This window comes from Macrosteles quadrilineatus, unplaced genomic scaffold (genome assembly GCF_028750875.1).
Source record: "Macrosteles quadrilineatus isolate MER2022 unplaced genomic scaffold, UCM_ALF_1.0 Scaffold_2__2_contigs__length_208266976, whole genome shotgun sequence".
In the NCBI taxonomy this organism is placed as follows: Eukaryota; Metazoa; Arthropoda; class Insecta; order Hemiptera; family Cicadellidae; genus Macrosteles; species Macrosteles quadrilineatus.
The window spans coordinates 186,552,327-186,565,936 of NW_026542595.1; the positions used below are offsets into that span (position 1 = coordinate 186,552,327).

Consider the following 13,610-nt stretch of genomic DNA (forward strand, 5'->3'; position numbering starts at 1 on the left):
TACATCTTCAAAATAATTAGATTAATCGATTTAAAAATTTTAACAGTTGTTGTAGACCTAATTTCAGTTTTAGTGTTGCATCAGAAAATTTTGTTTCAATGCATTTCATTGTTAACACTTTTTTAACTTTTTTATAGCTTCGTTACATTATGTTTTAGTATAAGATATGGTTGTTTAAATTATTAATTGTACACAAAATATATCTAGCGAACCTAGCGCACGGAATCTAGACTCAGGAGAAGGACCTTTTATTAATTATTTGTATTTAGTGTTTTAGGGTATTTTGATTTGCTGGTAAAAGTAGATATGGTGGAAGGTCCAATTGAGTTTGCAGTTTATGCCGTCTTTACAGTTTTTATTTATGTATATTTATTTATTTTTTGTGAAAGTCGGTAAAAGACGATATTTTGATTAATCGACATTAACCGAAATGATTCATTCAGATTCCATTTGATTCTATATAAGTCAAATGTTGATTTTGGTTGATTTGAAAATTTGAAAATTAGAGGAGACTATAGTGCGTCGCATGATAGACAGGTGCATACATAATGTCTGAATCAGAATCCAATCCTGAGTGAAGCCAAGGAGAGTAGTGACCGGAAAGACGCGACGCAGCAAAGACGAGCTCAGGTGTCTAAGACGGAAACCTTTCAAGTCCAAAGGGGAGTGATTGCCCATCTGGGATTTACGCTCATTGAAAGATGAGTCGGCAGTAATTCTGAATATATTTTCAATAATACCTAATAGTTGCATATGTAGAAACACCTTGAATTAAAGGTTTGGTGATGTGTACAAATATCCTCGATAACCCCCAAGAAAAAGTTTGGTTTTAAGGAGGCTTTTATGTAAATAATTAACATTTGTGATTTAAACTTTTTAAGATATCTAAATAAATACGTTTTTAGTATTCAAATACGTAATTCAATACTTATATTATTTTTTAAATGCGTAATGAAAAAATAGAAAAATATGTACCAAAGCTTTTAAGGGGTTATAAAAGTTTCATGTTTTCACAATAATTAATCAGTAATTACTCAGTACTTATTAGGGTAGTAATTACTCAGTGCCCCTCAGTAGTTACCCAGTACCTCTCAAACCATTTACACTCGATATAACCTAAAGAGTACACTTACCACCACAATCACACCTAACGTTTGGTTTACCTACATAGACACACGTAACGTGATGTTTTATTAACACAATCACACTGTCGCGAGGTTGGCTCCGCCTCGGTCTCTTTTATCAGCCCACGTCACCATCAGCCTCAGTATTTACGGCCTGAGGCCACATTTGCACCAGATTACATCTATATCGCCGTCCTCACATCTGGTTATATCTCGCCGATGTTGATGATATGTTCACAATACTATATCGAGGGCTGTCTCGTAAGCTGGGACTGACACTGCCGTACGTCTGGTCCAACACTGATACAACGTCTCGCAAGGTTTACTGCTGTGTTTCTGTAAATGTATCTCTTATCGAGAGAAAAAGGTCAAGATGGACTCATTTCAGTGATATTCTTTTACCTGAAAGCACAAAAATACGTCTTTCTATATGTTGATTGTGGTCAATTATCAATAACATCAAAAGATATTGATTTAGGTGTAGGATTTTTTTGATATGAGTTTTCACATTATTCCAGGCTAGGCTTAGGGGGTGTTCGCATTGTCACTTAGATTAAGTTCATTGGTGATTTGGTATTTAAACCCGAGACATTAGGCACTTAAGTCCCGCACTCTGTTACTAGACTATCTCGCTTCCCTTAAATTAGGTGTAGGTAGGGTAGATAAAATTTTAATGTTGTGGTCCCTAATATTTTTATTCATACTTTATCTCTCTATCCAGTCGTTATATGTTGTTTTGAACTATCATTGTTACTTAACCTAAAAACCAAACAAACTAAATTCCAAATAATCTTAAAGCTAAAATTCTTATAAGAATCATCAGTCAAAAACTTGCGGAGTAGGAACATCCCCTTTTGACTGCCAGTATTGCAGATTTTCTTGAAGTGTAAATGAAGTTATAAATTACCCATTAGATTATTAACTAAACCTTCAACGAAATACTATTGAGATGTTTAACTGAATTGTCTTAGAAATATTGAACTCTTGGACTTTAGGACAGTTCTGAGTAATTATTTTAAGCTTTCACCATTCATAGTTATATAGGCGAGGATTGACGCATTCAAAGTTATGGGATGAAAAACCCCATTCTCACTATACATCTATATAACTGGTAGGAAACAACCTAGGAGTATGTTGTTAATATAAAGCCATGTTACTTGCTAATTATTAATAATTTACAGTTTACCGACCTAAATGTTCCGAATTCTCTCCTTATTAACTACAAAACTCAAAATAAATATTAAACTACAAACTTAGCTCTGGAGGAACCGTTTCACCTTCGGCCGTCCCTGAACCCACTCCACCTCCCACCCACCCGCAGGACATTCAGGACTGTCGCAGGACAGCAAGCCTGACAGTTACGGTTGTCTCCTGATTTTACCGAGGTTCATCTTACAACTACAACCCCTGTCCACCCATACACAAGACGTCTCAATCGTCCTGAGCGGACTGAAATGTAAAAACCACTCCGATGTCGAAGCCTACGCAAACACGACGTGAAAGTCGTGTTTAAGGTCCTATTTCAAATTCAATGTCTTAATTATGGGAGTGGGAAATGTGTAACACTTCTTGGGGTTTATTTCCGCTTTATTTAAATTATTAGAAGTTGATAAAAACAGTATAATTTAAGGAGCGGTTTTGATTTGTTAAGTAACATTAGATAAATGTTTTTCCGTTGTAATATTAAATATATGTACGTACCAAGATCGGTGCGTAAATCTAAAACTAAATATAGCAAGATGCCAGTAACTACACAGGATATTCTGCAAATGTCAAAACATAAGTACAAATACAACAAATAATTTAATAATGAAATAATTAATTAAATTTACAAGTTCAACAAGGGAAATATACAGTATAACTTTATTTTATTCACATATATAATAGCGCTTTCAGAAACTATGTTTCCATCTTCAGGCATTAGTACACTAGTACAAAAAGTAAATATTTACTAAATAATAAATTAATTGTAAACAAAGCTAAAACAGATGTTGTAAAGGATATTGAAAAAATATATAAAAATTAATATTTAAAAAATCTTATGAATTAGAGATATATTACAGTGTTGTTCTTGATGTAATTATTTTCAGTAATTCCGAGTTTATAATTGGGTCGTCTTCATTTTTTAACAAATAATTTTGGTCTGTTTTTTCTATAAAATATGATTCCTACGCATTAAGATGTTGAGATTTTATAATTTGTTTTAAAAGTTTCAGGTTTCCCAAATTGAAAATATGTCCTGTATTTATAATGTGGCTAGCAAGGGCTGACTTTTCAGGTCTTATTATTAAATTATTTAATGACTAATAATTACATTTACACAACATTAAGTCCCACAACGTTATTTGATATAATCTTTATTGATGAATAAATTCACTGATCACTGAGAGATTGTTTGCAAATTAAAGATATTTAATACGGTAAACTACTAGTAGTGTGAAAGTTCGTGTTTTTAATACACAACAGTTAAATATATTGATTAGTTAACTTTCAACTCCTGGTAAAGTTAGTTTGCTATTATATACCATTTATCCTGAGAGTCATATAATCTTCTTTAAAGTGTAAATGTTAATATTTAGAAAATGTAAACAATATTTTAAGCTTTCTTTAATAATTTTCTCAGTAATTAAATTGTAGTGTTTATTAAGTCGAAAACGTCTTTACTTTTTAGAGACCTCGAGGTAGGACAGAGTATTGATATGCACAACCCACATAACTGAACTTTATATTACACATATTACAAGTATTCAATGCTCAATGTTCATACTAGCCAGTGGCAAGGACACCAATGTGCAGATTGTTACTCATTATTCTTGTAATACAAGTTTATGTAGGATATAATTGGCTAGTAGCGTACATCAAAGCACTAATATAACATTGCTTACCCTTGAACATTTAAATAATTGTGAAGGAAACGATTTGATTATGAAAACATAGTATGTAGGTATTACGGAAATTACATTATCATTTTTCTTAAAGTAAACTATTTTCTAGTCTGTTAACCATCTTTTACAAAATTCATTCTCCAGTTACAGGTATTTTATTCTACAGAGCTCTTCTTGAATGGATTCTTTGAAAGGGAATGTTAAAATTTTCAAATGTATAACTCTTTTTTAAATCTTGTAAGCCATTAAAGCTGTAAATGGCAGTTATGTAATCAGTGTTCGCAAATTCAAAATGAATTGTAAAATGTGTAGTTTGACAAACGTACAGGCAAAAAAATATAGATTTAAAATTTAAATAAAATTAAAAATTTGTTTTATAGCACGGACTCATCATATAAAAAGTATTAAATTGATACTAGTTATCAGTTATTTAATTCTTTAAATTAATATTGACTATGTATTTTAACGTGTACATATAGACCAATATTCAATTGATTGCGATATTAAAAATTTTGTATATATGAAATATTGTTTAGGTGATACATTTACATAAATTTGTAAAAAAACAGTATTCCATTATATCAGCAGAGAGGTAATTAGAAATGTAGAAATTATATGGAAATAGGTTTAAATACTCATGCAAGGAATTCAATTAACTCGTAAGATGAGAGCGAAGGTGTTAAACAGCGTGTGATATGACATGCATACCCTCTCATACGAGAAGATCTCCATTCCTTCATTCTTATCTCTTACGGTATTTTGAGGGCAATGAAAATATACATTTATACCATAAATGTCAATCATCGAATTATGATAACATTCCATATAGTTTATAGTAATCTTAAATAATTGTTTTATAACTGTAAAAGGTTCTCCCGACCTTTTTCTACACAATCGGAATGTTTATTTTACAGTAATAAAATCATGTTTTAATTTTAACTAATTTAGTACTTGGAAGTTCACATATTTTTAAATGGGCAACTTTTATGTAATGCCGTTTCTAGTAGCTTACATGTAGTAAAATTATTATACAATTAAAATCATTGTTATAATTATGCTTGTCTGTTACGAATGATGTATGTTAAACAACTTGCAACACTGAGTCAATTTATTCCTGTTTGCTTAAATATGTTAGTTGGGTTAATTGCCATAAATATGTGAAAACATTTTTACAAAGCCTATTTATTTTACTCAAGTACTGTATTATTCAGTAAAGTTTATAATTAATGGCTTTCTTTTATCCAACAAAGTCTTAAAGATTATAAGTTTCCTATAAGGCTTATAATCCTATGAAGAAGGCAAAATGGATTTGAATAAGAAATGTAATCCAGTGTTAATAAGGGTTTAATCCTTCTGTCTTCTTATTTAATGTAATCTTTGATGATCCACAAAGGGACTTATTAAGATTGTCTTCAAGCTTCTAGTTTCTTTCAATCCCTTTAATGTTTTTTACTAGTTAATGAATGCTTATATATTATGTTTATTTTTTGATTCGTTATCTGCAAATCATAACACTACTAATTGATTAAAAGTGTTTTCTCGTCTAATTTCCAGTACTTATCACACTGCGGAAATACGTGAAACCTCCAAGAAATAGAACTCTTGTAAGTATATTAATTTTAATTAGGAATAAATTAAAACCAAATATCATTAATGTTTATGTAAGACTTTTAACAAAACAGAAATAAAATATTTTACATATTTGGGTCGCTATTTGTTGTATTTGTAGAACAATTTATATCAGAGGAAACACAGATAATGATTGTAAATTGTCTGATTAAAGTGTATTGATCACAGCCAAACTATTTGATTATGAAGTCAGTTATTATGTTATCGTGTTATTTTTAACTGTTGTATAGTAGAAATCAACGTTGAACTAAGAAACACACGCTAAGGTATGTAAACGTGAATATATTTTCACCAAATAGTGTTAATAACTTATATTAGAGATATTGGAAATTACTAATGAAATGTATAACTAAATTTAAATGTTCAAAATTGTCAATATATGATAAATTGTTTATTTCACAAGCACTTTCGGAAACTGAGTGTCCATCGTCAGGCTGTGTTTAAACTAGTACAAAGTATTTATTTTTTTACACGTTGAAACACAGTACAAAAAGAAACTGGTACAAAAAGTATTTACATTTTGTACTAGTTTAAACACAGCCTGACGATGGAAATCAAATTTTTCGAAAGTGCTTGTGAATTTAACAATTTATTATATATTGGCATTTATGAACATTTAAATTTAGTTACACATTTAATTAAATAGTGTTGAATTAAATAATATAAATTCCATCTATTAAACTAGTACTCCTCAAACTGTTTGGAGGAATAGTTTAACTTTTTAATGCATATTGTGTTTTCTGTTTAGTAGAAAATTAATTTCTGTCAGAGTGTAGTTAATAAAATATGAACGTACAAATGATAATTGTTAAAACTAGTTGTTATTAATCTTCCATGGCTATTTTATTGATAGTAAACATAATCATTCAACATAGGTTATTTGGTTCAATTTGTGACTTGACCAATTATTCTTTTCAAAAAATCTTTTGTATGGTGACGAAAAAAAATCTATTGAAAATTCAATTTTTAAGGTCAGATGTGGTTGCTGTGGTGTTTCAAACTTCCGTAAGCTAGTTCAGCTTTTCGGTTTGGTAATAAAACTATAAGTCAATTCAGCGTTAAATGTATTAATATACAAAATTCATAAATTATGATAACTAAGCCTAAAGCTTATATGTATATTTTTTCAGCACATGAGCATCAATTACTAAAAATGGATAAAAAATACGACGAACTAAACGAGTTTCTAGACCAGTGTATAAATGATGCTTTACAAGAAACCACGGGCAGGTTTCAAGTTGACAAAAATCACACAGGAAGAATAGATCCAGATGATTTGAACAATTCAAACCGATTCAAGGGTTTCAAGGAAGATGAAGAAGATCCTGCGGGTGAAAAAATGAAAGATTACGAGAGGAGTCCACCTTACAAAATCTACCAGAGACCACTAACAGCCGAGGAAACGAGGGACTTTAAACTGTATGAAGAAGACATGGGAAAACGTAAGCCTGGGCAGGAGAGACCAGCATGGACAGGGTTTGATGAAAAATTGCGAGGTTTTGACAAAACAGAAGAATTCAGTAAATCAATGAGAAATGCTAAAACCTCGACGATGCAAACAAAAAGTGATTACAGAGAACACAAACAAGACTCTAAAAGCGACCATTTAGGAAAGAAAGATAACAGTCTACAAGAAGACAAACTCGATTGGTCATATGGAAATTATAAGAATGACACTCAAACGAATTACAATGTGAAAGAACCCAAAATAAACCCAAATATCTACTACCCTCCGAAGAGCTCGGAGGAAAAGCCAGGACAAGAGAAATGGCTATTTAAGCCAAAGTTCTCTAAGGAGGATAAAACTGAAACAGGGTATCAGGAGTCTACTGGAGACAGAACTAGACGATTTAATGACCCAAGGAAACCCATACAAGACATGGATGTGTCAGATGGAAAGCAAGGGTTCAAAAGAGATGCTGTGGAAAGCGTAAAGGAAAATTTGGAACCAGGTGCGAAGGAAGAGGAAGTGAAAAAAGGTGAGCTGATATAGTGTTTTAATAGGATTGGTAGGGAAATATTTGTTAATAGTTTTACTATTTTAGTTTTTGATCGACATATGAGATACTTTTTGCGACAAAAGTGCTTTTCCATTGCAATGGTTTAGTCAACAGTTGTAACGATTTTAAACCACTCAAAGGTGTTTAACCAACATTTGAACTCAAAACAAAACGCAGTGGCAAACACTCATCCATAAATAGCTTTACATGAACACAACACAAGTACACAAGTATAGGGAAGTGAATTTTAAAATTTTACAATTATGCTTGTAAAGTTTGAACATATTTAAATAAAAGTTTGTTTTTAGCTACCACCATCAAAACTTACATAAAAGTACACTTGGCAACACAATTACCTATATCTGCTATTATATTGTTTAGCTTTAACTACAAATTATTTTCCGTTCTTTAGTAAACTGACAAAGAACTAAAAATGCAGACAGTTCAAAATTTCAGCAAGGTATAACACAAATACGAGTTTATCTCTATTGATAAAAATGTTCCAAGCTAGCAACACATTTTGTGTCTTGTATTAATTATTGTAACTGCTCAACAATGCACGATTGAGAATCTGTTTTTGATGTGTGGTTATGAGAACTGTTGAAGCTGAGACCAATCATCATGGAGCGTGCTTCATGGGGGGCTCTGCCTCCTATGGGAAAAGTGAACCCCATGGAGCCCCCGGCAGACACCATAGTATTCACCCTCAACACTGGGACTTCGCCCTGTTTCAACGAAGACGAGTGTCGGAGGACTGTGAGGGAAATACAAGCCCGCCACATGGGCAAAGGCCTCGCAGACATTCAGTATAAGTAAGTTGTGCTCTTGATCATTAATACAATTTAGAATATTTGAAGTATGATTTTAATATTCAACCTTTTCAAAAATAATTATTAATAAAGATATTATTATCCCCTATTATCACATACACTTAAATAAAATCTGCGATGAGGATTTTTGCTAGCTCACAAATAATTAAGACATGTATCCATTATAAAAAAGCAATTTGAAAAAAATATAGCTTATTTCAGAGGAGCTTCAGGCTAGAAAATCCTTGACTAGAGCCTGGTAAAACAAACACCATTCTCTTATTAGATTTGATTAAGATTGGTTAGGGAAAGTCGAGATGTAGTAACGATTTTTAAAGGAAAACCATACGAAAGTACGATAAAAAAATCCACTCATGTTAGGTAAATATTTTCTTCTTTTTGGATGCTACTAAATTAGTACGAGATAATTTTGTCACACATTCTTCCTATTTTGTCGTCAACATCACATACAATACGGATGACTTTTTTTTAAATACCTTAGTAGCTTATGTTTGATACTATAATCGTTAATATTATAAACAAATATTAACCTTAGGTATATTTTGTAATAATGTGTAAAATTCCTTGAATTATATTTTCTCCACTTAAAAATTAATTTTCATAGGAGTTGTCAGCAGTAAAACTTTCATACCAGGAAAAATGTGCATTTCCAAGCTTTTTTGTGACACATTTCATACCGAAATAATTACAGCTTCTTGGTGGGCGGCGATGGAAATCTGTACGAAGGACGTGGGTGGGCGTTTGAAAGTGGTATCAAACCAGAAAAACAGCAAGGCAAAAACTACAACATCGCTTTCATCGGAAACTTTCAAGGTGAGATAAAAATACAAAGTTTCTTTAGACCAGTTCAGCTGGAACACATCACACTTTATATTCTGGCGTTTTTCCGTCAAATTTTGATAGTTTACTAACATTATAAAACTTAGTACCCTATGTAATCGATTTAGAGAATAAGTGAATTCCTAATCTGTTGCTTGCTGTTTGTAACGTGTTTATCACGGCTAGAATTAGTTATAGCGATGAAACCATTGTTTATTAGCAGGCCACTCACATAATAACCAATACGTTTTCAGGAGACATTGAAAAGATCCCTCCTGACATGTTGGGACCAGTGCAGGAACTGATAGTTTGGGGAAACGCAATCCGACTTCTATCAAACGACACAAAACACGCTGGAGAATATAGAGTCCAAAACCCAACCGAGTAGGGTCTATCTACCAGTTTACATTAACTAATAAGAAAAAATATTTATTGTTCATAGGGTTGTTTTATTTATGTATATAATTTGAGCTCGTTTCTACCTTCATTTCTGTTTTGGTAATAAGCCAAACATTCTACATTATGCATTCTTTGAGATTGAACCTTCTTAAAAGAAGACTTTGTATCATGTTTTTATCGTAACTGGGACATACAGTAAGTAGTGCTTTCCCCAGTAAACAGAATCGTTTCATGAAAATTCAGATAAATATTTTAGTCACTGTAAATTAAAATACGCTGATACTTGTTTTCAGTTTTCCTTTTGTCTTTTATATGATTCTTAATTTAATAAGTAATGGGACTACATAAACAAGTTGAAAAGACAATGGTAAGAAAGTCTATGAACAAGAATGTTAAAATATAAATAAAATAAAAAACACCTCCAAGAATCACTAAAAGCTTATATTTTTTATATCGACATAATTGTATTATATAACTTAAGTACATAATTTCACCACTAGCTGCATTGTAAAGTATAGTTGTTTTATTTATTGAGTAATTCAAACTCTTACTTAAGAACAAATGCCTTAAACAGATTTTGTGTTTTAATCATAAGAAAATTGTTTAGGTAAATACATATTTAGAAAAGTGTGAATGAAGTAATGCAATACCCGCTACCAGGTTGATGACTTTCTTATATAGAATCTTATATTTACACTTGTATAAAATTGAATTGCATTGTATCCTGGAATAGAGAAGACATACTTCGTCATCGTTTGGCGTAAGAGGTGACTGGTAGACGTGTGTTGTTCCAAGAGGGTTTTATTTAGCCGGGGGAGCTTATGTTGTTTTAACAACAAAAACCGAGGTGAAGTACGTGTGGAGGACAGCTACCAGCAAGCCTGCCAGCTGTCAAATAGCAACAATCAGGCAGCTGATTCCCCTTATTGTTGTTGACTTTTCAATAATAACCAAGAAAAGATTGCTTAGTGTCTGTTCCTGTACCTCACGTGATGAAATTAAAATCTAAAATACAACTCTGTTAGGTAAAAATACAGCCTGCATTCATAAGTTAAACTCTGGTCTAAATACATTGTTTTTGGCGTATACGAACATAAGATAAATAAACGTGCATGTTTGGTTTGCTGAAAATAAAAATGCTATTGTAAAACTCACTTATTAGTTCCACACTTACAACTAAAAAACTTCTTTCAAGACATTTAGTACTTAAACAAGTAGTATTCATTCCTAACTTCTTACTCAGACAAAATTGCATTATACATTTAATAATATAATTAACGAATGTTACATATACACTATTTTATATTCTAATGATAATAGAATTCACAATATTTCCTTTTCTATGGCCACAGTTATAAGGGTGTGATATATTTCTTAATAAAATCTTAATGCACTCTGTATGTATTTAAAATTAACCTCTTCGTTAATCGAATATTCAATGTAGTACAACTTGGTAGTTGGCAATAACAATTAATACAGATCCTTTTGTAGTCATTGGTAATAATGAGTTAACCAACATAGAAATTTAGATCAGAATGTGAGTAAGCAAACGTGGTGTGATCAGCTTTAAATCAACTAATTATTAGGCGTTTCAAATATTTCTTGCTATAGGTTATCATACAAATTGAACTGCGGTATGAGTTCAAATACTAACACTATTAAAGTGCAAATTGGCGAACAATGCATAAACTAGATACAATTAACGAAAATAGTTTAGTCACTTATCTTCTATATTTATCACCCTAATTAGCACTATTATGGGAATTAGCAGATAAAAATATGATTACAACATTCAATACGTATAATTAGTATCATAATATGTTCGTACTTCATGCATAATTATTAAGGCCAAATATGTACATTTTGAATGTTAATAAGTAAAATACTATTCAATTAACATTTATGAATTTAATAAAATAATCGATGATTCATTTTGCAACGATTTACTGCAGATTAATTTTCCTTTTTGCCAATATTTCACTGTTTTTGATATTTCATTCCCTCCATTCCTTCATTCATCCTAGGAACTATTATTTCACTCAAGTACATATGTGCAACGAAAACAACAAAAATATAAATATGCGAAATGCGAAAGTCTCTCACCAGCCACCTTATATCCAGGGATTTATATCTCCTCGTGTATTTTCAATATCGGATACAAGTCAAGAGACACGCTCATATCTGGTGTCGCCCGCTTGATTTGAAATCTATATTGGAAATATACGATTAAGTTTTGTTTCCCTTCTCTTGTTTCCCCAAGGATGGAAAATATTTGCGATTTCTTACGGTGTAACGTTTTCTATTGTTGACAGAGATGTGACTTAACAGTGTCCACTTAGAGTGATCTGCCAACATTTAAGCATCCTAATATTGACTTGTTATATACCTCACAAAGCTATTTGCTGGATCCATAAATTTATTTTTTTATTTATTATGATTTTATTAATAGTAATAGTAAAGAAACTTTATTTTGGCAAAGTAGGTTAGTTGAACGTGGAAGAAAATATTTTTTCACCACACTATCATGTTTTTGGCTGTATTACATACGTTAATTGGTGGCCGAAAGTTAGGTTTTGCTGGCGATGCCAGCTTTCCATAATTTGGGGACCGAGCAGGTTTTTACAGGCCGGGGCCGCAAAATCAGCTGTCCGCTTACTTACTTAAAACATGAATGCATTTTAAATACATAATCAAAATCCATAGCATTTCAATAGAATTGTGTTATTGTCACCGTTGCCTAGCAACTATATATTTTTATTTTTGCTGATTCCTCAAATTATTTCTTCACATAACCTTAAAGTTGTAGTTGTGTTGACTATCAGTGTGCATTATTATTGTGGTGAATAGTGGTAATAGGGTATAGTGTGGTGAAAAATAGCGTTCGTACCACGGACCGAAATGGTTTTGCGGCTCTCGAACTTAAAAACTATCTCGAGCCGGCAAAACCTCATTTTCGGCCCTAGGTACGAAATATACTATTGTTTACATTCTAACTACAATTAATTAGTCATTTCAATACATGAGTTGCAGGTCTAAAGAAGTTTTTTTTTCTCTCTAGGGGGAAAAAGGTAAAGCTTGGGTCGAGGTTACTAAATGTACATTTTTCAGATTTTACAGTTCTTTTGCAAGCTTACTCGAAGAAAATAGTCCCAGTTCATAAGAAAGTTATCATATAATTATTGTTTTTCGTCTCCTTATTAGTTACAAAGCCACACAGATCATCCCACTCCGTTCTACGCTCATATTATTTGTTAATACGCGCCTAGGTGGCGTTCCCACCCCCATCACAAAATTATAACTATAACAATGATAATAAAGCGTATATCCAACTGTATTCATCGTGTTAATATATTAATAAATGTCACGGTACTTCACACCAAAGAATATTGTTGATGATATATTGCGATAATTTATAAAATGCTTCATCCTACAGTAAAACATGTGCAAACTACTATAGCTCATCGTCACGGGGGAGCGACCTGTTCTAGTGGTTAGAGCGCGAGACTTAGGTCCCTGAGGTCCCAGGTTCAAATCCCACAAAGTCATAAATGGATTTTATCCAAGTGATGATTCCGCAACCCCTAGGTCTCGCCTGAAGTAATGGGAAAAACGTTTCCAAACTCGTGACTAGCATCCTAGGACAAAAAAAGGAAAAAACTATAGCTTGTCGTAACTTAAAGATTTTACTCTTACGTTTGGATGACGTTTAAAATATTATTTTCAAGGTTAGCCGGATCTGAAGTATTTATCGCAGCATGAACATAAGACAGCTGACGTCATACGGGTGTTCTCGCCCTTCTGTCGATACCACACATCCAATATTTCATCGGCACGCTGTCTTCTGCTGCTTTGTTCTAGTTGTTTATGTTCAAGTCACGACGATACACCTCAGTAATATGTGTTTAGTTTTATTTAATACCGAAA

General features: G+C 32.1%; 1 protein-coding gene across 1 annotated transcript; it reads left to right on the plus strand.

The window, feature by feature from the left end:
- The first annotated feature begins 5,848 nt into the window (after window positions 1–5,848).
- LOC128986367 (peptidoglycan-recognition protein LE-like) lies at window positions 5,849–10,000 on the plus strand. The gene is made up of 5 exons (XM_054406714.1): window positions 5,849–5,904; window positions 6,769–7,617; window positions 8,234–8,450; window positions 9,160–9,281; window positions 9,542–10,000. Exons 2-5 carry the CDS (start codon window positions 6,792–6,794, stop codon window positions 9,673–9,675), a joined length of 1,299 nt encoding a protein of 432 aa, XP_054262689.1. The 5' UTR covers window positions 5,849–5,904; window positions 6,769–6,791; the 3' UTR covers window positions 9,676–10,000.
- The last annotated feature ends 3,610 nt before the right edge of the window (window positions 10,001–13,610 follow it).